The following is a 24,321-nucleotide window of genomic DNA, read 5'->3' as shown; positions in this document are numbered from 1 at the left end:
TTTTGCATTTTGTTCTGGTCTATTACCTTCTGGTATATCTTTATTATTGCATCAAATGACACGGAAGGACATTTTGTAGCTTAAATATATTCGACAATCAACCGAAGATTGTCGATAGAAAATATTCTGCCATTTAATCCGGTATATCTGCAATACAATATCGCACTATTCTTAACTTTATTCTTGTACGTTTTATCATAAAAAAAATAAAGCATTTGCTTAAGCAATCTAGATAATAAAGGATAACATTGTATACGTTTACCTTCTTCCTCAGAGTCGGAAATTCGTGTAGCCTGAAGCGAGCTTTGTTTCGTTAATGTACGGACTAGGCCACGTGGTCTTGGCGGCGGTGATTGCTTGTTCCAAAGAGCCTCCAGTTGATCGAAATGTTGAGATTCGAAATGTTGAGATTGTGCTAAAGCGGCCTGCTCAGGACCTAGGCCAGGTTGAGAACCGGCTAAACCTGCTTGGCTGATCTCTTCCATTGACGCGCTCACGCTAAAACGACGTTTCACTCGCTCCTCGATACTTGAGACTATGATACCTGTATAATAAGATAAATGCAAGCAATGCCAAACTAAACCCTTATTTTACATGCTTAATAGAACTACTACGTTCCTCTAATAATATTAGAATTATAAAAATAATAACCTGATGTAAGATGCCCATACTTTCGCTGCCAGGTGTAAGTATCTAAAGACACCTCTTTCTTTAATAATCTCTTTGCGGGTCGCTTCGGTCCTGGTGGTCTCAGATCTCGCGGCGCCACGTACGGTGGCAATTTGACGTATTGCGCGGGAGTATTATGCAGACACAGAATAGGCATGCATTTGTGTTCCAGCAAATGTACTGCCATCCTGGAGCAATCGGTAGACATTTCGACTCCTAAAACCGGCACATGTAGCATGATGGAACTGAGCGGGGTGCCCTTCTTGGTATCCCAGACAACGAGGCTTTTATCCTCGCTTCCGGAAACGGCCAGAGTACCGTCGCCGGAGAGACGTACGCAAGTCACATAGCCCAAATGACCCACGAGAGTATGTAAGTCGGCGCCAGTATTGATATCCCAGACGATCAAATTGGCGTCTCTGGAGCCAGACACCACTATAGACTTGTCAAGCACTGCGACCGCTACGCAAGTCACATGATCCGTATGGCCGACCAGCACCTGGGAGAGTTTACCGCCGGCCAGTTGCCATACCTTCAGACTCATATCGCGAGAACCGGTAATCAGGTACTGAGAATCCGGCGTTGCCACCAGGCACGTGATATCCTGTGAGTGCGACACCTGATGCTTCTCTTCGGGTCCGGCGCCCAGACTGATCATGCGCATCTGGTTATCACCAGCACCGCATATCGCGTATCTGGAATTGGATAAATTGAATTGGAGAATGTTACAAACGGGTTGTGAAATAGCAATCAAAGTTTAAAGATATAGAAATGCAAGAAAAGAGGAATGAATAGAAGAAGAGCCGGATAAAAAATATTTGATTTAGATAAATTTATACTTTTATAAGTTCATTCTATTTAAGTCTTGTCCTCTCACCTCATATCGGACGCAACAGCAAAACATCGCCCGGGTCCGCAAACAGATTGAATCAATGTCCCACTATCTGCTGCCCAAACTCTGATAGAGCCAGCGCGATCTGAACTGACCACTCTTCTTCCATCTAGCATAGCGGTAACGGCAGTTACCGGCGCCTGATGCCTGAACGTAGCCACGACAAGCCCTAGAGTTAAACCCCACACGCGGACTGTCTTGTCTTCAGATCCTGAAGAATTTACGCACATCTTTATGTCTTTGCTTAATCTAGATACGTTAACAGCGAATAAAGATCAATCAGCAGAAAAAAATTTTATTTTTTTTTTTAGTTTCTTTAAGGATTTATTTATAGTTTATTTATATACGTGGATTATTTTAAAAGCTTGTACCAGATGCGACAAAGAGTCCTGATGCAGAAAATGCGATACAGGTGATGCTGGCGATATGCCCTTCCATGGTAGATAACAATTCGTGAGTATTGAGCTGCCATAAATTGACTAGAGAATCGACACCGCCGGTAACCACCATTGCGCCATCCCTAGAGATGTCCAAGCAGGATATCGGTGCAGTATGGGGCTGCAGAGAATCCTGTTTCCCAGGTTTCTGCGGCTTCGGTGGTGGTTCCTCACCGCGGAAGCTCCAATAAGTCACGCGACCTCCTCCGCCAGTTATCAGAAAGTCATCTTTCTCAGTTACCTGCGAGAGATGAAAATGGAAATATGATAGCATGATCTAAATAGAGATGCGAGGAAAACCAACAGAAATTATGCGATTAATATAGAGAAAAAAAGTGTGATTTTTTGCGTTAAAGTGTGATTTTTTGCGTTAATCACCTTGACCGAAGTAACGTTCGCCGACGGATTAGCGGGCAAAGTCCTGATCAACTTTCCACTGTGCATATCAAATACGGATACTCTGCCTTCAACACCACCGGCGATAGCTCTTCTACAATCTTTTGCCAGACAAAGACTCTTAACTGGACCTTGATGTCCCCTAAGTGTATGTATCTCCGTGCCCGTTGCTAAAGATCTTAGATAAAGCTTCTGATCTTCGCAAGCGGCTAGAAGAAAAACTGAATCTGCAGATACGTCTAGCATGACCACCGGTGAAGGGAGAACGATGCTGTTGAGAAGACTGAAGCTTTCCAAAGACCAAAGACACACAGTTCCGTCGACAGAACCAGAAACCAAGACTTCGCCAGCGGAATCAACTCGAATAGTGGTAACGGGGCCTCGGTGATGATCAACCTTCATCAGAACCTCGCCAGTGAGCAAACTTGTAGCGATAATTCTGGAATCTTCACCACCGCTTACGATAACAGAGTTGTTGAGTGCCGTAGTTAAAGTGAGAATCGGTGCGATGTGCTCGCAAATCCGACGTTTCATAACGAGATCCTTCATGTCCCAAACGATAATCGAAGTATCTTCGGAGCCGGTCAGCAGATATTGAGATTGATGAGTAACCGCTAAACACGAGATTGGACTGGAGTGTCCTAGTATAAGAAAAGGGATAATTTATTAATGGTCATTAACGAAAACATATTTTGGAAACTCGCGGAATAGAAAGAATAATCTGTTATAAGGTAATAATCTGTTTCAATTCGTGTTAAACTGTACTTTTTTCTCTACCTTTAAATGTATGAACAAGCTGACCGGACATCACGTGCCATAACTGAGCATCTCCCTGCGGTGGCACGACGACTACATGCTGGCCAGATGGTGCCGCTTCGATCAATTTAACTCCCTGAGGACACGTAATCGCCCGGATTTGCAGTGGCAAAGGTGGTTGTAGCCATCCATTCAAGGGCACGAGCAAAGGCGCAGTGTAACCGTCGCACCAAGCCATAGCCGCCATGACCATTCTACTGACCTTAATGAAACGATCGAGTAAGTCTTTCCTATTTACGGATTAATAGCACTCTCGATCAAGATAAAAAATAAAAAAAGACTTACGAGATCACCGCCGTCTTCGGCGACTGGTCTTAACCAGCAGATAAGCTGCGCAGCAAGCTGAAGCGGATCTCTGGTAAGGACATCGCTGGATTTTCTCACGGCGTAATACACGAGCTCCAAGTCGCGCTCGAGGAGATATCGTCGGGCGTGCTCGAGAACGCATCGCAGGTAGCTTACGGAGATCATCTGGGCGCTGGCGAGAAGAAAATCAAATGCGCAGACAGCCAGTTTCTTCAGTTTGTCGACGTCGGAAGCGCGCAAAAGATGTAACCACGCTTCTTCGACGTGTCGAAGTGTGTATGTGACATCCTGGGTTTGTGGCGCACTTTGAAATGGCGTTTCTTTGACAGGAGACGAAGAGGCTGCTGGATTCTCCGGTGATTTCTCAGAACTATCGTCGCCGTCCTCGGAGAAGAAGATACTGGCCAATTCCGCGTGGTAACCGCGAGAAACGTCTTGATTCGAGAGATACTTTCTGAGAACGACTTCGCGATATTGCCCGCGCCAGGAAAACATCAATCGACCGCTGATAACTCGTACCTGAAGTAATATATTTTGCAGAGTCGAGTAAGTTAATATTCTTTTTTAATTAAATTAAGTCAAAGTTAATGATTTATAAAATTAATTTAGTTACGTTAAAAGTTACATGAACATAAAACTAACTCAATTAAAAGTTACGTTAAGATAAAATTAAGTTAAATTAAAAGTCAATTTTAAAAATCATTGTACTAAATTAGAAAGTCGTAATTCTTTAAAGTTAAAGCTTTGGAACTACTTAAAACAATTATAATATGGATTATCTAAAATAAATTTAATAATAAATTTACACGTAGTAACAAAGAAATATTTTAGGAATGTAGATTTTTAGGAATGTGTCTTTTATAATTTTTTTTTTTTTACACAAATAAATTTTAACCTGGAAACAAATTAATAAATAAAAGTTTACATTTTTTAAAAATAACTAGGTAAAGTTAAAATTAAATAAAAATTAAAAGTTAATGTTTAAAGTATTAACTTGTTAACTTTATTATTAACTTTGAATTTTTTAACTAGTTGTTATCCAACCCTAATATTTATAAAATAAATATTTAATAATACGGAAATATAGTATAAAGATGTTAAAGCGACAATCCTTATCGATCCTAATCTACTCACTTTGAGCCACGGCGCGAACGTCCTCCTGACTAAGCACCAAGTCGCAAAGTTAAATTGGTTCTCCTCTAAAAGCAAAGGTTCTTCTCCTCCGGTAGGCATAATCAATTCGAGTATCTCTGTTTCCGACAAGCCGTACTCGGTGCAAGCGAGAATTGAGGCAATCCGATTAGCTGCGCCGAGTCCGACGAGTTCCTCCAAGCGCTCCAGAACCGCGTCGACGCCTGGCGTCGCGCACACACGCCCGGAGAGATCGATGAGAATATCGGGGCTACGTAGACGATCCTTTTGCAGCGGAGTGAGGCGCATTCCCTCGGGCGGAAGCGCGGAAGTGACGACAAAGTGAACACCCGGAGGAAGAGTGAGCGGTAACCAGGACAAGGCGGCGACGATATCGCACTCGAGCGGATGAAAGCGATGAAGATCGTCGAGGAGAATAATTAATTGGTCCGGAAGGGGATGCTCCTCCAGGCGGCGTATAATGAGACTGAACCAATTGTTGAGGTAGAGAGGGTCGAAGGAGGCATCGCGCGGTAGATTACCATCGTTATCTCCGCAGAGGAAGCCGATGTGCTGGCAAAGGATGCGGAGGAGCTCCAGGCTATAGGCGGATCGAGGTGTCGAGGTACACAGCCGGACGACGCGGAGCGTCGGCGCCGAAAGCCAGTCAGGCGAATCCTGGTAGACGCGCGCAAGGATAGACGATTTTCCGGAGGACTTGGGTCCATAGATTAGAATCGGCCCGTGCTTCTGCTCCTTGCCTAGAGGTTTTTATATACAATTTAATTATACACTGAGAGAAAAAATTTTGTTTAATGAAAAAATAGATTTTCTTAAAACCTTAATATTTTGATATAAAGATTTGTTTGCTCTATTTCTAGTTATATAATTTTATACTTTTACATTTTTCACATTTAAATAATAATTTTACAAAGAAGCTAATAATATTATTAAACTTAATTGTTTTCTTAGATAAAATATTTTCTAGAACTGCAAGAAAAAATTGCTTTGATGAAAAATTATTTCTTCATTTTATTTACATATAAATATTTCAATTAAGAAATATTTTTAACTACAAGTAAGTGAGCTTAGGATCTACCAAAAACTTGTATGTCAAGTAAAATTTTCTTGTTTTAAGATATTGTATTTTTCCTCTCGGTGTATAAGAGACTTTTACACTGTCGTAATATACTTGAAAGTAAAAAGTACCTGCAAGGATAAGTCGTTTAACTCGCTCTACGATCTCGTCGCTCTCGTCAGCCAGCGGTAATTCTCGAAGCAGCGCGAAATGCGCCATACTCTCGGCGTAGACCTCTTGTACCATCTTCTTGCGACTTTTGATTTCCGGATCAGCTTCTTCCGGATCAGCTTCGACGGACGCGTTCACCAGCTGCTGGATCCTATCCAGCATCATTTCCCGTAGCTTTCCAAGATACTCATCGTGAGCGTCGCAGTCGGCGTCGATCACGCAGCCGTTACGGTGCTCCACGTTAAAATGCAGAACATTTTCGTGAGGCAGGGTGGTCTGGATGCGGGTCTTGAGCCCCTCGGCGGCGGCCGTGCACCTTGGCGCATCGTCGCCCGTCCACTCGCGAATCACGGCCATTATTCCCAAGCCTTGCTGGTCTAGATCTGATAAGAATGTTCCAACCGATTATACCGTCGATGAATTATTAGTGCTCCTCCTACATGCCTCGCTGCACTTATGTCTTGCATAGCAATGAAAGGTCTTTGAAGCTCGTTCTACAAACGCTTTTTGTTATGAAGAAAATTCTAAAAAAAAAATTCCAGAGATAAATAATTTCTCTCACGCCGAGAGAAAAAGATTTTAATCGCGGTGTATGTTGAAAGAGTCATAATAAATAATTTATTCTTTTCAGCATACATAAAGGTACGGAGAAGGAGTTGAAAGATTTATAATAAATTCTAGCTAGCGCGGGGTCGGACTAAAAATAGCTCGAGTACCAATTAAATTTTCTGGCTGGAAAACGAATTAGCGCGGCACTAGACGTGGCACAAAGCGGCTCAATTTCCAGCTTCTAGGTAAAAGCCTCTTATAACGTGAAATGCAGTGGGTGTGCGGCCTCTCCTTCGCGAACAGTCGTTGCACGTTTGACGGAGAATAATTTAAACGGCGCATAGGACGACACTTGACCTAGAAGGTCGGGATCTCCTATTTTTGGAGAAGAAAGCTCGATAAGTCCACAATTTCAGTTGTCAAGTACGACATGCCATCGGCGTGCCATCGTCCGAGAGTCGATCAAATATTGACAGCGGCAAGAGTGACGGCATATCCCGATCCCGTGTTCGATTATTTATTTACGATATTGCAAAAATGTATGACGTGCCTACACACACGCGGAATATTATGCCGGGGTGCCAGAGACTTGGAATCGCTTTTTGAACGCGAAGAATTCCAATATCTGAGACATCAAACAGGGCGAATCACTAAAGATATTACAGGCATAATTTTTTTCAAAAGCAGCTACATATACCTTTTTTTTTGTCCAAATGGATTAATCTCATTTTTTTCTGTACATAAAAGTATTAAGAAATAACACACACTCTCGATGCTAAAAAAATTATTGAATTTTGAGAATCTTATCAAAGGATAATGAATAAATTTGATAATAATTTCGCAAAATGGATGTTCTGAATTATACATCTCATGAATCATGTATTTCTATTTTCATATGCAGAATAATTAGAAGAATAATATTCTGTAAAAAAAATCATATAATACCATTAAAAAAAAGAAAAAAAAACAGAAATGATTTTAGCTCTTCAAAGCTACTTCACCTAAAAAAAACTAACTTCATCATGTGATGCCACCTTCAATGCTAAACGGTTGCTGGAAAATCGGAATTTCTTACTTTGCTTGGTTTTGAATACAATGTAATAGTCTGTAACACTTTTAGATAATTCAACTTGCATATTGACAAAATATATTCTACTCACTTAGGCCGTAGTCCAGCTGTCGTTCCGCCGTGCTTTTCAATATGTACTTCAATTCCTGGTTATCCGGTTGCTCCGCCAACGCGCGTTCCGCAGCGGTCTTTAACGCCTGGCGCAGTTTCGGTTCCTGATCCTTTTGCCATTCCCGCTGAGTGGTCTGCACGCTATTTACACACACAATTGATTGATAACAGGAAAAAACGAAGAGACGACAGGGAAAAAAAGGAAAAAGTAAAAGGAGAGAGAGAGTTCTAAATGTCAGCGTTACCTATTTGCATTCAAAACATAAGAGTGCCCATTGTGCTCGTAATGATCTTTAAGAAGGGCGCAGTGCGCGACAAGCGTTCGGTAGGTAGCCTCTTTCAATTCCGTTGGTACCCACCCTACGGTATAATTTGTTCCCGTCAACAGCTGAAAAGGATAACAAATGGAGAAACGAGTCATCCTTTGCATCTCGAGCGTACTGTGGCAATGTGTAGAGGGAAGTAAGAAAAGAGAGCGACGCGAGACGAGAACGACGCGAGAGTATGTGTAAAATAAAGCGCAAATGTGCGATATCAAGGGCGTGATATGACGATATAATTATGGCCAGAGTAGAGTACTTCTTGTTAGAATTAATATTTTATGATAGTGTTTTATATATATATATACACATGTTCCAAGCTAGTGTTCTTAATTTAAAAATCGGAACAGTAAGGTCAAGGAAAAAACGGTTTTTTTCACTTTTTCTGAAAAATATAAAAAGATATTGTGACAGTGACGGTATTGAACATATTAAACTTGTATTAAATATATTGAAGAATCGATTTTAAATCAATTTCTTAAATTAAATAATAACATTTAAACAATGTTTTGTCATTTTTAACTTTTATACACGTCGAAATTTATTATTCTAAGCAAAACATATGATTTGAAAAGAAACCGCGTTTAATCAACCCAATTCTGTAGTTGAATCGTTTAGTTTCAAAGTAAACAGTGTCCACATTAATGTATGCACCTATAGTAAGTATTAAACTAACTTCGAGTCGAATGTATAATATATTTCAAAGTTAATTGTTTAACTCAATTATTTTAGTTAAATTGACAATAGAAGCAGTGGCGACGTAGAAATGACTTAAAAACTTCAAATTTGATACAATTTGACATTACAGTTTAACGAATTTAACAATGTAGAGGACAATAATCATAATATTATATAATAGTATTAGTTTTAAAAGAAAAAAAACCGTTTCTTCCACAAAATTTCCGAGAATTTTTCCGAGCTAAAAACACTATGTCGAACCACCGATATAATTCTTAATTCTACAGCAATGAAAGATAAATGTAGCGCCGCGATCAATATGTCCCGTGTCGCCGTGTATACGTTCCTTACCAGGAGAAAGCATCCCCTGGAATGTCGGTGGGACGCGTTTATTTCTTCCAGGAAGTAGCCCGCCAGATGCGGGTCGGCGTCCGGGTCGTCGCTGGTACCGTACTGCATGTCCACCAGGAGCACCTGCGCAGGAACCAAGCACACACAGCTCTCTCGAGAGTTGATTTTGGCAAACGCGTTTTCGAACGTCAAAGTAAATTGGACATCGCTTTGCACTGACCTCGATTCCCATATCATCGTAAATTGATTGCAGCTCCGGGCCGACCACCTCCAGCAGCTGTTTGCGCTCCTCCGGGAAGTCTAGCCGGCAAAATTGCCAAATGTGAATTCGATTTCACGTTAATCGAAGACTGTCTCCATGTACTATGTATACGGGATGCTTCAAAAGTAAGCGGCCAAACTTTAAGAGCATACATTTTACTTACAGAATGAAAACGAGTATATGAATGAATCTGGGAACGTTTCCTTTCCGAACTTTAAGCATTTTTTATTCACAACAAATGTTGGTGAGAGCACTTTATTAAAGAAGTTGTTGGAAATAATTTTCTTCCGTATTAATGCATACCTCGTACAGTGTAAGAATCTCAAAAAATGAGATTCTTTGACAAAAATTCAATTTTCAATATACGTATTGATTGACTTTAGCTATTTAACTTGAAAATTATTAAATATCAAGTATTTTAAATAATAAGATTCAGTGTAATTTAGTTGTCAGACGAATGATACAAACGTGAAACGTGAGAAATTAATATTTCTCACAAAATATGACGTTTATTGTCGAGAAATACATTATATACGTATATTGTAGTATATTTTACTTTGTTGAAGTTGTTACAAACTCTATTTTAGTATATTTTACTTTATGTAAATTGTTACAAACTCTGTTTTATTAAATAATATAAAACACTAGAAAGTAAGCAATACTTATTCATAATGCTGGTTATATATTGACAGTCCATTATTCATAATGGTTTTTTTTCATTATATTATAAATTTGTGTTACACAATTACTAATATTTACTATACCTCCGAATATTTCTCAGAAATTTTTTCAATTTGTATCTAGAAATTTTATTACGTGGTTTAATTTGCAATTTAAAAAACTCGGGAAACCTTGCGGATTTTATATAAAAATTAATAGTATTTAACTCTTTTTATTACATTGCTTTGCTTTCGTGTTTTTTTCATAATTTTCTCTCTCTCTCTCTCTCTCTCTCATAATATTTTTGATAATTCTACATTTTCTGTTAATTCATACGTGTATGTTGTTATATTATTACAGTTGTTTTTAATTGATGAATAATTAAGCTATTAAGCTTAGAAGATGTCAGACAAACAAGTATTTACAATAATTATAATCTTAAAATAAATTTGATTTACTTCAAAATTATGATTATAAATAAATTTTAAAATAAATTTAAACACGTATATATTAGAATATTGGCCAGAAAATCTTCAAATTTTATAATACACTATGTGTTGTCTCATAGATTGAAGACGTTCAAAAATTCTCAGAATATTCAGAGTAAAAATTCCCAGAGTGTCACATGAAGCTATTTTGGAGTGCGTCCACAATAGCAAGAGCAGTTTATAAATAAGATATCCTTCTTATTAAATAAAAGTCTGACAGTGAGAGAAGAATGAGATAAAAAATTACTAAATTTAAATAAATATATTATTAGAATTATTCAAATAACTTATTTGCTTGAAACAAATGAAAATTATTGGTTTGAAGTAAATATTACTGGTTTGATGTGAAATATTTATTCGAATAGCGCTAATAACATTATTTATTTAACTGTAATAATTTTTTCTCTCAGTGTATAGACTATGCAATTGGCTTTGCCACTTTATCTCGATGGATGTGATTATCGTTAAAAAATCTTTCCGGAAAATGTTTATAGCTCGGCTAAGCATCTCCTGACCCACATTCACATGCCTTTTTTCCTCCAGCAAGTGGAGCATGCTCTTAAAGTTCGTTTACCCATTTCTGAAACATCCTGTATATCTCTGTATCATCTCTCCACGCCTACGTGTTACCTCACGTGTGCGTGACGTTACCGAGATTGAATTTTGCTTAATAAGCGAGATATTACGAGAATATACGTAATATATACGACACCCGCTGCATACTATTGATGAAGTTCGACAAGATACGGCGCCTCGCGCTCGTCAAATTGAAGAGCATCCCTCGAGAGTATTCACGGAAATCTCTCGACTCCACTTACCATCCCTCTCGCCGGCGATGAATATCTTGATGAGCCTCGGCGCCGGCAGATGAGCGGGTGGCGGGCCGCCTTTGATGACCCCCGCGATCAACTCCACCTCGAGATTCATGCTTGCTGGGGAGAGGAAGGAGGTGGAGAAGAGGAGGACGTTTCACGAGTTCGACAAGTGGCGTTTTAGGTGGCGATCATCGCCCCGGATCCTCACGCGTCCAACGGGGACACCATTTCCGCGCCTCCGAAAATATAACTTTGTTTCCTCGCAACGTTTTGTATAGTTTTGTTTCGATATCGCCAGGCCTCGCTGACTGGTTTAGGGACTCTTCTCCAACTATTACATGTATATAAATGCGATATATTTATATATATAATTTCTCTCCACAAATTTAACTTTTTATATATAGTCTTAAAATCGTAAAATCTTTCTTCTCTCGGACGTTTGGACAAGCTCACCCTGCAGGTTCCCTCTTTAGTCGTTGTACGGCTCTCTCTCTCTCTCTTTCTCGAGCGCTCGGATTCCACCGTATAGATCTTCCACTAGTAGATTTTTAAATCTCTCGAGATCGGATCTCCGGATTCAGGTTCTGTTTCTCGAAGATCTTGTGCTTGCGTTCTCTCCCGATCTTCGGTTATTGCCCGCTCAAGGTACTCGTGTTACTTGATATATAGATATATACTTGATATGCTCAATCGATCCGGCGATCAAGCAGTCAATATATAATATACAATGATCGACGTCCTCAACAAATAATATATAGAGATTGTGATTTTCTTTTTTATAACCTATACTTTTTGGGTGTATATATATATCTGTGTGTATATATATATCTGCTCTTACATATAATATATATCTATGTATCTCTATTTACGTCTTAAATCGGTGACTATTTAAACAACTACGATTGTCTTCGCCTGCGGGACGCAGCGAGCGTTACATCGATCCGTCAATTGCGATTAGGTCGCGCCCACGCGCGCCCACGGTTCCGCCATTTCTATCGATCGCCAAACGACATAGATCGATTTATCTCGCGATCTCTCTGTATCTCGCCCGTTAGTCAGTTTGTACTTGTACCGAGCGTACTCATTGGTCGTTGCCCGCTAAACCGCGGGGGCGGGCGATTACGGCGACGGCGGCGACGACGACGACGACGATGACGACGACGACGACGACGGCGGCGGGGGTGGAAAAGGGATGAATAACGTGAAGTTGGCGGGCTTGAGGGTGAGTATTCAAGGCCCTGTTGTGTCGCGCCCTTACGTGCCCATTTTACGCCGGGCGAGGACCCTCTGCAAAAGACACAGGAAAACAGATTTCACTCGAGGGCCGTCCCAGCAGTGTATTATTGTCACACGTAGATAAAACATCAGTATCAAATTAAAACCACCGCGTCGCAGGTAGATTCTTCTTATTACGCGCGCAGGGAAGGAGAGGGCGGGGGAGAGAGCGAACAGAGACTCGGCCCACCCCCATCGCGCCCGACGGGGCGGCGAGGGGAGGAGGGGAAGCTGAAAGCGCCCCGGCGAGCTTTCGCGCGAGCGCGCGAGCGAGAAGCGAGGAAGTCGCCGGAATCGATCGGGCGTTTTCAGCCCGCGAATTCGGGCCGCGCGTACCCGCGCGCCGCGCGCTTTTTACGCACAAAGCGTTTTGACGGGGTCATCTCGTGCCGATACGTATCGATCTCGCTTTTCCTTTTTTCTTCCCTCCCCCTCCTCTCCTCCTCCTCCTCCTTCCCTCTCGAGGGTCAACCCCCGCGAGGAAATTCGTTGACGACGCGACGAAATTTATACGTTATGTATAAATTTATATGTATACATATGTATATAATTTCTATGTATACACGTTCCGAGACGCGAAATGCGTAATACGTGTCGCCCGAGAGCTCGGGGACGTGAACTTTTGACCCGTCCCAACACGTGGCTGAACTCGCCGCCCCGCGTCCCCGTCGCTAATGTATTGTGTTGCGAGAGGCGGGCGGGCGACTCGCGGTATCGCAGACCGCGCGTCGGAACCCGCGATGGAATCGACGGGGGAATCGAACGCACGGGTATAGAATTCGCGAGATAAGAGGAACACGAGGGAATGCACGACATCAGTGCGCGATAACAGAAGCGCTAGCGCGCATCGCGCGGAAGTGACGCGGGAAGCGGCGGCGGCGGCGGCGGCGTCGAGTCGAATCGAACTCCGGAATTCTCTTTGAACATTGGAAAATTAAATAGTCCGAGATTACAATAATGATGTCGTTAATAATTGCAGGAATCCGACGCGTCCGAGATGACAATAGGGACAGAGAGAAAGAGCATATGGATTTCCGATCGCTTCCTCGAGCATCCGTCGTCGCGTTCTGGAGGGTGCAGGAGTACCGGTTTGCAAGATTGTAGAAGATGTGTTCGACGCACGGTCCAGAGACGCGTTTCTTTTCGCCGAAATGAAATTTCCTCACAGATTTCCCAGCAGGCGAGAAAGCCGGGCGGAAAGGACCCGTGTACGTTCGGCAAATGTTTGCCGTCCCGGCCACTCGACGGACACGGCAAACAACCTCGCGCCGCCGAGTATGTCGAGTACAATTATCGCGTCGTCATTAGGTCAACCGTGCGAAACGGCGTGTCGAGATAGAGAGGCAGAGAAAGATGAAGAGAGGGAGAGAGGGAGAGAGATTCACTTGTATCGCATGAAGAAGCCGAATCTACGCGGAGCATTAAATGCCGAAGGTTTCGGAGAAGTTCTCAGCAGTCACGAGAAAACGACGAGCCGGAGATTGCGAAACGAGGGTGCTAATTGAACCGAAAATGACCGTGGGGATTGACATCGTCATTACGAAAATAGAGGAAGATCGGATGTTCCGCGGGACGCAAGGTGACGGTAAAAATAGAAGAAAACCCATCTTCTGGAGGACTGCCGCTAAACATAGTCCTGATAATCCAACCCAGGAGCTGACCAATTAACCATCCGCCAACGCTGATCGGAGCCGTCCCGATTGCGTATTTGTTTACAAAGTTGCACGTCGGACACTTGAACCGTGGTATAGAATTTTCCCGGCAAATGCCACCGATTTACAAATAGTTTCCTTTTTTTTTGTAAAGCAAGCGTCTAACTTTAACTCTTCAATTGACGTGTTAACATTGACGAGTCATCTGATGTGACAAAAATTTTTTGAAAAAAAAGGAGGAAGGAGGATGTAAAAGACGTAGGCGAACGATTCATTAAAGCCTCTCGGTAATTTTGAACGTTCGGCATCTCTCGTCGTTAATTTGGACCACTTTGCATGCACAATAATTGCCTCCATCTTTCGCTGAATTAATTTGCGTCTACCATGTAATTGTAAACGAGGAAGTCGGCCTGCAGGCCGATATTCCCGCGCGATTTATCGGCAAGTTAAATCGGGAACGCAATCGCATAATATCCCCGAAATACGAATTTATTAAACACAAGACGTCACGCTCCTTCCCTACCCCGAAATCTATTCTTCCTATTCTCTCCCCGTTCCCCACCCGCCGACTGGCGATTCTATTTGAATCTCGGTGAAAATTCCATTTCTATGTTTTATCAGCTACCGATCGACCATCAACGAGAGGCTGAACGCCGTCACCCGTTGGAGAATACACGACGGGGAAGGGATGGAAAAATCGCGGTACGGATCTCGCGCCGTCCGTCTCGCGGCCCGGTCGATGCGGAACTCGTAAAAAAAAAAACAAGCAGGGAGGGGATCCAGTCAAAACAAGGCTTACCAGGTCGTCGGGCTGCTATTGTGACGAAGGCCTTCACCTGCTCACGCGGACGACGGCACTACTACTGATAACGCAGTCAAGCGGCCGACGCCTCCGGAGCGCCGAACGCCCGGCGCCGACGCTTGTCGCCTCAAACGTCGACGTCGACGGCGGCGGCGACGACGCACGCCGACGCCAACGTATCGTGCCGCCCGAGTCCCGGGGTAGGGGTATAGTTACGATATGTCGATGTTATCTACATAACGAAACAGATTTGCATCTATTGTAATACCCAATACTCTCCGTGTGTATACAAACGCGATGTCCCGTGTGTGCACAAGGAGCCAGAATAAAGCGATGATTTAGGACAGTTTGGGAAAATTTCGAAACGTTAATCCGAAATAGATGTCGGACTTATAAAGATCGAGGCACTTTTGTAATTATACAAGTTAATAGTTTATAAAAATCGAGCAGTATACACGGGTAGGGAATCGTTAAAGAATGTAACAACAATTGTACAATTACTTCCCGTGTAATTATATATATCTATATTATTAAATAATAAACTAAATCGTCACACGCTGTTTCAGTCCTCGGCGGATCGTAAAATGGTGAGAAAAGAACTACGCGGAGAACCTCGTTTTGGCAGCATGACAAAGTACGAGTAATACAATTATTTTACAATATTCATTTGTTTATTTCTCATAACACTTGCTAGTGCTATTGTTCACCATTAGTCGTTTATTTTGTTATAGAGTTCTTTATAGACGAGCTTATACGCCCCGATAATCGTATTTTACATTGGCGCAATCACCGTCTTTCCCTATATATTTCTTTACAATTATTTTATTAATTCAATTGCAACAATAATTTTAATTGCAACGTTCGTCGACCATTCGAAATTAGTTATTACGATCTCGCTCATCACTGTGAGATTACAATTTTACAATGTGAATTAACATGTCACCGTTCAAGAAACATGTGGTGACCGATAATATAATTTTTTCACGAGTTTTATTACGCTACCTCCTCTCTGTTCATTTTTTTTATCGCCCGCAGATAATTAAATTACAAGAGCGCATTTGTTAACACCGTGAAACATCTTCGTTTGGCGATACTCGGTCCGCAAGCATCTTCCATTTATTATTATTATTAGTTATACTGAAAATGCAAAATTGCACTTATTTAATTCACTTTCTATTGCATATTATTTGTAATTAATATCTTTCAGGATTTTTTCAAGATGGTATTTTTTTAAGGTAAGAACACTTGGTATTGCGACAATAACGATACTCCTATACAGACGTTGAAAAAAAAGGAAAAACGTAATTTAAAAATATGTATATTCTATACAAACATCATCGGAAAATCATCGATTTTCTCTATTTCAAGTCAATTGTTTTTTTTTAAGCTAAGAGTCTCTCTCTTTGCGCTGCTCTCTCACTGCTTATATTTATCACGTAATCACGAGTAGATAAGCGAGTGAAAGACAGCGGGCAATGACATTTCCATTCGTACGTGCATTGCGATAAAAGAACGAAGACCGAGAGAAATCTTAATGTAGAAGAAATGCTTGATCTCAACAATTTTATGATAGAGAAAATCAACTGTACTGTTGATGCATCGTCATGCTGATGCTATTCAATGAACTATTGCTATTGCGAAAAAAATGTCCTACTGAACAAATAAATCTCAAAATTGTCATAGGGATAACAAAATGGTAAAAAATTGGGTATTATGTTACTAGACGAGTTGAAGAAATTACTTAAACCCAAGTGGATACGCGCAATGAGAACGCAAGTCCATATGACGAGGCTATATCGATGTAAATAATAATATAATAATAATAACAATAATTATACAATCTATCATATTTAAATGCGTCAGTGTCTTTCAATAAGGCTGTCACTGCTGCATAAGTAGATGGCATAAGTAGATCTTGAATCACACGTCCCAAAATATCCCGAATGACCCATGATCGATTAATGATTATAACAGATCGCGTAAACTTTTAATTACGCAATTGCTTCATAATGATTCCATAATCCTCAATGATTAATACATTCGAGCAGGAGTTGGTCTCACGCACAAATTCCTTAACTTGGTCAATCCTTCACTTGCGTCTTGAGATGTTGTAAGAACTCATAGTAGCTAAGAGCAGATTCGAATCGATCCTCTATCAATCGTTCGACGAACAACGCTCTGAAGTGGCTATCGTCCCTGAAAACACAATTTTGAAATGTATTACGTTGAAAAATATCAGACAACGCGTAAAGATGTAGACAATTTATATATATACGAAGTCAACAATAGCTTTATAATATATAATATTTTCATTAATCAAAAACAATTGATTTACTTGATAATTTGTAGAGGTACATAGTACGGTTTCTCTTCTTGCAGGCTAAACACAAAGTTTCGCAACCGTTCGCTTTCTACCGTATCCAATTCCGGTAACTCATACTGCAAAATTTAAGACGAGTTATGAAATTAGATCTTCATCAGCGGATTAAAAATTATAATTGTGAGCTTTGCAATTTTTGGCTACAAAAACATAGCCGAGAGAAGTAATAAGACACTTGCCATTTCATCTGGAATAGATGCGAATCCTGAAGTGCCAAACATATTGGAACATAAAAGCGGATTGATATTCTTGCCAATGTAAATAAAAATTCTGTCGCCAGCGTCCAAAAGAAAGATACCCCGACTGTCGAGTTTCTCAGCAGATAAATTAAGCCGAGGCGGCTGTGGACACACTTTGCCGTCGATGTCCTTCGCGTTGCGATCGTCGAGTATGTGAACGGGATACAAATCAGGGTAAACCACTTGTATCAGCTGTGCCAGCGGTAATGTCTTCAATTGAAGCATGGCGAATATACGATCATCCAAGCGCGTGTTCATGCCGGATCTAAATGCTGACTGCAATTTCGAAACAAAAATATTAATGCTGATATATACAATATATTTTCAGGTATAAAATATGAATTTGTCATTGATAATTTACACTCTTCAACAATGCGATGATGTATAACGGCAACAGCTTTAAACTTCCTGGAGCGATAAGTCCTCCGCCGCTGGAAGACTGTGTCAATTTGTACGCGGATAAAACATCGATAGCGACGTTTATTAATGCATCTCTAGCGTCTGACATTGATGACAGAAGCGATCGATCGACAGCTAGAAAAATATTTATAAATATTTCTTTAATTATAAATAAACAATATTTATATAGAACATAAATAATTATTAAACTATTATGTATAAAGATTTATAATTCACAAATTTAGCTTACCCATTTTTGATAATAAGCCGACTATACATTGTTGATCTGCAGAATGTAATACATCTGACAGACTTGACACGACTGGTAGGCATAAAGTATGTACTCTGATTCTTCGTTCACCTTTAGACAGAAATATAAGAGATATCAAATATATAAAGAAACATTAAAAAGAAGAGTTACAAGAATAATTACCTTTGCTAGAAGTATACAGAAGTGATGCTTGGAAGCATACGCTCTGTACATCGGAAAGATTTTCGTCGATGGAAATTTGCATGCCAAAACCGGCATCCGGATTAATATTTGGCAAGCAGAGTAGATCGGTCGAACGAACGAAGAAGCTGCCGTGGAAAGCGTGGATACTGAGACCGCGAGTACAGCGGAGTCTCATCACCGCCTCAAAACCAATTTTTCTTGTTAAATAACGACGAAGTAATCTCTCTAAAGCTTCAGTATTCTGTAACTTCGATGCTCGAAACAGTGGCAGATGGTAAATGCAGCCGCCCGTAAACTTTGATACACACGCTGTGGAATAAGTACAAATTCGAATTATAAGACTATCAATATTTTTCAAGAAAGATCAAAATTTTGTATACTAGGAAAAAAAATTATAATTATAAAAATTACTTGCAAATTTACAACATAAGAAAAATTATCATTTTATAATCATATTTAATTAAAACAGATTTAATTAAGATATGTTTACTTACATAAAGTTGCCAGATCGCTGTACTGACTGTTCAACAAAAACAGATCAACCGCGATTTGTTGTCCACTGCAATCCAGAGCGAATCTTTTGTAGAAATCCGTCGCGGGGTTAAGATGTGGCACATCTTTGTTCACTCTAGTATTAGGATCCTCTCTCGGCTGCAAGGCCCCTGGACCGGTATTAGGCAGACACGTTTGAAAAACGGTGACGCGTCCTCCGGTGGCGGAGAGAAGTTTGAGGGCAGCTTGAAGACCGGCACCAAGAGCGCAGTTTGTATCATTAGTGCCGCAAAATTTGACGGGAAGCTGAGCAAGAAGGTCGCGAACAAGTTCTTCACGTTCTTTCAGATTTACAATCAAGTTGTCTGGACACGGTAAAAACACGTCATCGATATCCAGCATGATCATTTCATGTGGTCGCGAGACGTTATCAGGCATGCTGAAGAAGTGCAGAGTAGAATCAACAGCAAGAAAACCGATTTGAGTGCGGCTGTCGCCGGGCAAACGCGATAGTTCATCGGTGATGGTGTTGCAAACAATCTGCAGATAACCGCTTTCCACTGCGAGACGAGATACGTCCAGGACAAAGAGATAGACTGCGGGCTGAGGTGGACGGACCTATAATTTACAGCACTTATTAAGAATTTTCTCGAGGTATCACAAACAAGTATCTTACGTTTACACAAATTCGTAATTATGAATATTATAATAATTGACTTGATTATAGTAATTATGAATATATTATTATTCTCTAAAGCTTGCCGATTATTTAACGCAATGTATTAAACAATATAATTAAAAAAATTATTAACCATATATTCGCTTGGCGCAATAAACTCTATCGTTCCGGTTCGGACCTCTGGTCGTCGTGATGGATCGCCGTACGATTTTGTTACAGGATCAAATTGAAATTCCTCGGGAACTACATAACAAAAAGTAAACATATATTAAACTCTTATCATGTGATATTAAACAATATAAAAAATTTCATGTTTATTACGTTCATTCAATCTGAAACAGAGATTGCACTTCCATCTCCTCGAGTCGACGAAGTATACAAACGGATTGATATATGTTCGGCAAGCTCGACAACGGACGATCGTATTGCATTGAATTACTGGTAAATGCTGCTTCATATAATAAAAATTTTATTATTAAAATTTATTTCTAGAAATATTCTACAAAGTAAACATATATTCTTTTATGTCTATGTATTAAATTAGAAAAATTTAGTTACGTGTAAATTATACTCACGTTTAGATCCTTAAAAGGATGTATCAGTACGCCAAATGGTAATCTCGATTTTTGCAGAAGCGAATTTGATTCTGGGATTTTTGTCAATGTACACCTGAATATTCTGTAATATTTTCATATATTTAAAAGTTATATTTATGCATAGAAATATTTTTACAAAAAATTTTTCAAATTATTTAAATTTTTTATTTGCATTTGTATTTTGGGAACTTCAATTCTTGTGTAACAGAAATGTAAATAATTCTTGCATTTCTCTCAAATAAAAAAGAAGAAAAAAAACTTACTCAGAATTACAATTTACAGCGTCTAGGAATTCCTGATGCAACTTGATCTTTGGTGGTTCGACTTTTTCAGGCGGCAGTATATTTCGGCACTGTAAAAGGTCTATCGATTCCATTCCCTAGAAAATGTTATTAACACATTGAAGAAAATAACATATTAAAATTACGTATATGATTGTACATGTTATTTTAATAAAAATAAATACCCATATTTTGTTGTAGCCAACTTGTGCGATGTTCAAATTGCTCATCTGATTGTTTATTTGATTTAATTGGTCAGGATACATATTAGGATATCTTCTATTTGATGAGTCTAATGGAACGTTCGTCATCGGACCGGGATATTGCGAACGAGGGTCGTACTAAAAATAAATCGAAATATTAATGTTATATATCTTTTTTTACAGTAAATATAGAAAATTAATTTAAAAAAAATTTGATTCTGTTATATAAATGTTATATTCTTAGATACCGTCTGTTGTCCCGGAAGAGGAGGCATTCCTGAAGGAGGTAATCTTGCACCATGTAATTGATTACCTCCTGAAGGCGATAGCATCGTGGTATTGGCAGTGTCTTGTTGCGGATATTTCCTCTGGCCAGCTAAATTCTGATGTATATTCTGACTTTGAGGGATATTTCCTAATCCCGTGGGATCCATATATCCAGTAAGTAAATTTTGAGACTGGGGTGGATAATCGTGAGGACTTCGTGGACCTATATTATGACCTTGTGTACTATAGAATAAATTCTGTGTGCTTGGATTTGGCATTGGCGATGCACTTGATGTATTCTGTTGATTTCCATATCTGAGTAGCGGATTACTTGAGCTTGCGGAAGGGCTAATTATCGATTGTGCTTGGATGTTTTGAGTCCTTGGAGGTTGTATACTGGAACTCACTAGACCTTGCTGTACATAACTGTTTTGATTTAACTGATGCGTTTTGTTCAAAGGAGGTAGATTAGCATTGGATGCAGGTGGCGGGATAAGAGGTCCTTGATCTATGTACGGTGAGCTCTTATTTACTCTAGTAAAAGACGTTTGACTTTCCGCAATTTGATCTGTTGAGACTTGACTAGGCTTATCGATGCTACTGGATACTCCAGGAACGCCTATAGTACCCTGCGGAATGTTAGTAGGTGGGGGATTAGTCGCCCACTGATAACTTTGGCTCACTTTAGTCGGATCTGGTTTAACAGTATCCGCAAATGTCGACGGGGCTGACACTGGAATTGGATTCTGTGCTACCGGGGGCATCTGATTCGAAAGAATTGTGGGTCGATGTTGAATTTCTTGGCTAGGCTGAGATACAAAAGCAGTCGAAGATGTACTAACTGCGATGTTCTGACGAGTGTTAGCAACATATTGGCTATGGGCACTATGGATATTTCCAGGACTATACGGTTGCGATGTTCTAGGTGGCGGAGGCAACACATTCGAGTTCTGAGGTCCGTTTATTGGTGGCATTGGCGGTCGTGGCAACTGAGGCCGATATTGATTGTGAAGATATTGCGTAGGTGACGGATCTCTGGAAGTCTCCCTGGATGGGTCACGTGACGATTGTGATGACGGTGTGCCTAAAAATGCATTTTAATCGTTTCAATTTTAATAGCAAACTTTTTAGACAAGATTTATTCAAATAATAACTTTGAAATTTGATTCAATGACATTTAAACTTGTAATATTTTAAAAAGTTACAAGAACTAGAATCAGTAGTCATAATACTGCTCTAACTGCAGAATTCTTTTTAAGTCTATTATCTACTTTTTCACAGCATGCGCGCGCGCACGCGCACACACACACACACACACACACACACACACACACAAAATTTTGTATAGATATACAGATGTTAAAATAAAGTACTTTATGTCAAAACAAAATTCACATGATGCTTTTCTTAATTACTATACATTGTTAAAAATATAAAAAATTGAAAAGATAAAAAATAGATTAACTAGTCACTAAACAATCATCAATAAATGACTATTTAAGAAAAATATTAAAATAGCACAACTTTAAAATAATAAATTGCAATAAATATTTTTTAGATCTAACTTTCATACAGATTAAATTTAATCATTTTTTTTTACTTAAAAACGCAATTATATTAAGTTGCTTTTATTTGTTCATCAACTGGTGCAGTAATCCTATATTGATTCAATTCTTATTAACTCGAAAAGTGTTACCGTTATGTTTGTGCAAAAGCAATGCATCTTTAGGAATTATTGCTAGTAAAGAAACATTGTACAGAAAAAATACATATTGTATCTTAGAAATAAAATTTATCATATGTTCTCAGAAATTTACCAGTTAGGTTGAACTGAGGAGACTGCATTCCATTTTGTTGAGATGCAGGATTTTGACCGTTTACTATGGGAGGTGGCTCATTTTTCAAGGGATTGTTAGAATCTGCGAACAATGGATACTGGTAACCGCTTGACTGTGACATTCTGTTGCTTTAACAATCACTGAAACAAAACACATTTGGAAAATTTTCTTTATTTGCGAAGGTAGCATGTTTTGAAGATATATATTTACATTTACGTATACCATAAAACAGGTAACTACGAATTGTCTGACTGTTTTCGTCGATATTACAACAGTCAAATGCTTAATTGCTAGTATAGTTCAACAAACAACGTAAAAAGGTATTCAATTAAGTGAGATTGTCGCCAGTAACAACAGGAATCACGTAACACTGACAAATTATAGGTTTAGGTGGAGCAGTTCCCTTAATTAAAGATACATAAAGACTGCACGAAGTTGGAAAAGATTGTTAAAGATAAGACATATTGAAACGGGAGGATCGAGCTTCGTTGCACGGAGCAATTACCGTGTTAATAATCTATAAGGAAATATATAGATCAGCAGGTTGACGTTTGGACGACCAAAGCGCATTGTCAGCGTGCCGAAAGGTTAAAATGCGGGAGGACAGGCTGAAAGGTCCGCGTGTCCCACCTACCTTCGTAATGATGCGAATCGCCGAGAGTTATGAACGGCTGGGTGCAGTCTCGCGCATCGCCCTCGTCGCCGTTCGCCTCCACGCAGCACCACTAGACGAATCTTTAGCAGGAGCAATTCATGAGCAAACGAACGGCACGCACAACATTACGTGGCAGCTCGCGCGACTGCCGCGCCATGGACTATGGCACGTGACGTGACCAGATGGCATTGCCGAAGGCCGGCCAGGCTTGACGTTGCACCTGCACGGCTAATTTCGATTATTTTTAATCGGCGATTAATTTATCGATCAATATCTATAACTGTTTTGCAGAACTGAACAGTAAAACAAGTTGAAAAGTTAAAAAATAAAATAGAAGAGTTAACTTTTAACTTTACTCGGTTAATTACAAATGAGTTATTTTTAAAACACTAACTTGTCAACTTTATTCCTAATTTAAAAATATGTATTCATGTCGCAGAAAAAAATTTTTTTAATGCATATAAAAAGAAACATATTTCTTTGTTATTTCATATAAATTTAATTTACAAATAAAATATTGATTTGTTTGATAATCTATGTCGTAATTGTTTTATCCATTTACAGTAACCAAATTTTTAAAAATTATAACATTCAATTTAATACAAATAATAAGTTACAAAATTAACTTTTAATAAAAAATTTAACTTCAGTTTATTTAATCTTAACACAACTTCTCTGTTAATTTTTTGTTTATGTAACTTACAATTAAATTATCTTTATAAACCATTAATTTTAAATTAAAAAAGTTTAAAAAAATATTAAGTTCAACCTTGCTATTTTTTTTCAATACAGAATTATCTTTTGTTAACATGAAAAATAAAATTAGATTAGAAATAATGAATAATATTCAAGAAATTTTGTTTCAAAGAATTCTTTCATTTGAATTGATCATCGATTCCAACTTTAATTA

General features: G+C 39.5%; 2 protein-coding genes and 1 long non-coding RNA gene across 4 annotated transcripts; 1 reads left to right on the top strand and 2 right to left on the bottom strand.

Moving 5' to 3' along the window:
* Positions 1-15,062, bottom strand: LOC105201098 (NACHT domain- and WD repeat-containing protein 1). Its single transcript, XM_011168969.3, has 17 exons — positions 14,926-15,062; positions 11,653-12,486; positions 11,203-11,530; positions 9,195-9,274; positions 8,975-9,097; positions 7,871-8,013; positions 7,606-7,766; positions 5,857-6,279; positions 4,651-5,408; positions 3,496-4,035; positions 3,172-3,412; positions 2,377-3,035; positions 1,933-2,239; positions 1,547-1,772; positions 652-1,364; positions 263-544; positions 1-147 (listed from the first exon to the last, which is right to left on the bottom strand). Exons 3-17 carry the CDS (start codon positions 11,309-11,311, stop codon positions 134-136), a joined length of 4,779 nt encoding a protein of 1,592 aa, XP_011167271.2. The 5' UTR covers positions 11,312-11,530; positions 11,653-12,486; positions 14,926-15,062; the 3' UTR covers positions 1-133.
* Positions 14,998-16,022, top strand: LOC120359497. The gene is made up of 2 exons (XR_005576254.1): positions 14,998-15,128; positions 15,495-16,022. It is a non-coding gene; the product is annotated as an uncharacterized LOC120359497 (long non-coding RNA).
* LOC105201101 (protein transport protein Sec24A) lies at positions 15,578-23,578 on the bottom strand. 2 transcript variants are annotated; one of them, XM_011168973.3, is made up of 15 exons: positions 23,391-23,578; positions 22,736-22,896; positions 20,900-22,002; positions 20,634-20,789; positions 20,431-20,546; positions 20,147-20,249; positions 19,893-20,022; positions 19,705-19,814; positions 18,895-19,510; positions 18,380-18,709; positions 18,197-18,307; positions 17,909-18,081; positions 17,488-17,823; positions 17,264-17,367; positions 15,578-17,124 (listed from the first exon to the last, which is right to left on the bottom strand). In XM_011168973.3, exons 2-15 carry the CDS (start codon positions 22,875-22,877, stop codon positions 17,010-17,012), a joined length of 3,645 nt encoding a protein of 1,214 aa, XP_011167275.1. In that variant the 5' UTR covers positions 22,878-22,896; positions 23,391-23,578; the 3' UTR covers positions 15,578-17,009. The 2 variants fall into 2 exon arrangements, with proteins under 2 accessions (XP_011167275.1, XP_011167276.1); XM_011168974.3 differs by having other exon boundaries at positions 19,893-20,019.
* Between the last annotated feature and the right edge of the window lie 743 nt (positions 23,579-24,321).

Source organism: Solenopsis invicta, chromosome 14 (assembly GCF_016802725.1).
Source record: "Solenopsis invicta isolate M01_SB chromosome 14, UNIL_Sinv_3.0, whole genome shotgun sequence".
In the NCBI taxonomy this organism is placed as follows: domain Eukaryota; kingdom Metazoa; phylum Arthropoda; class Insecta; order Hymenoptera; family Formicidae; genus Solenopsis; species Solenopsis invicta.
This window is presented reverse-complemented; position numbering and strand designations above follow the sequence as displayed.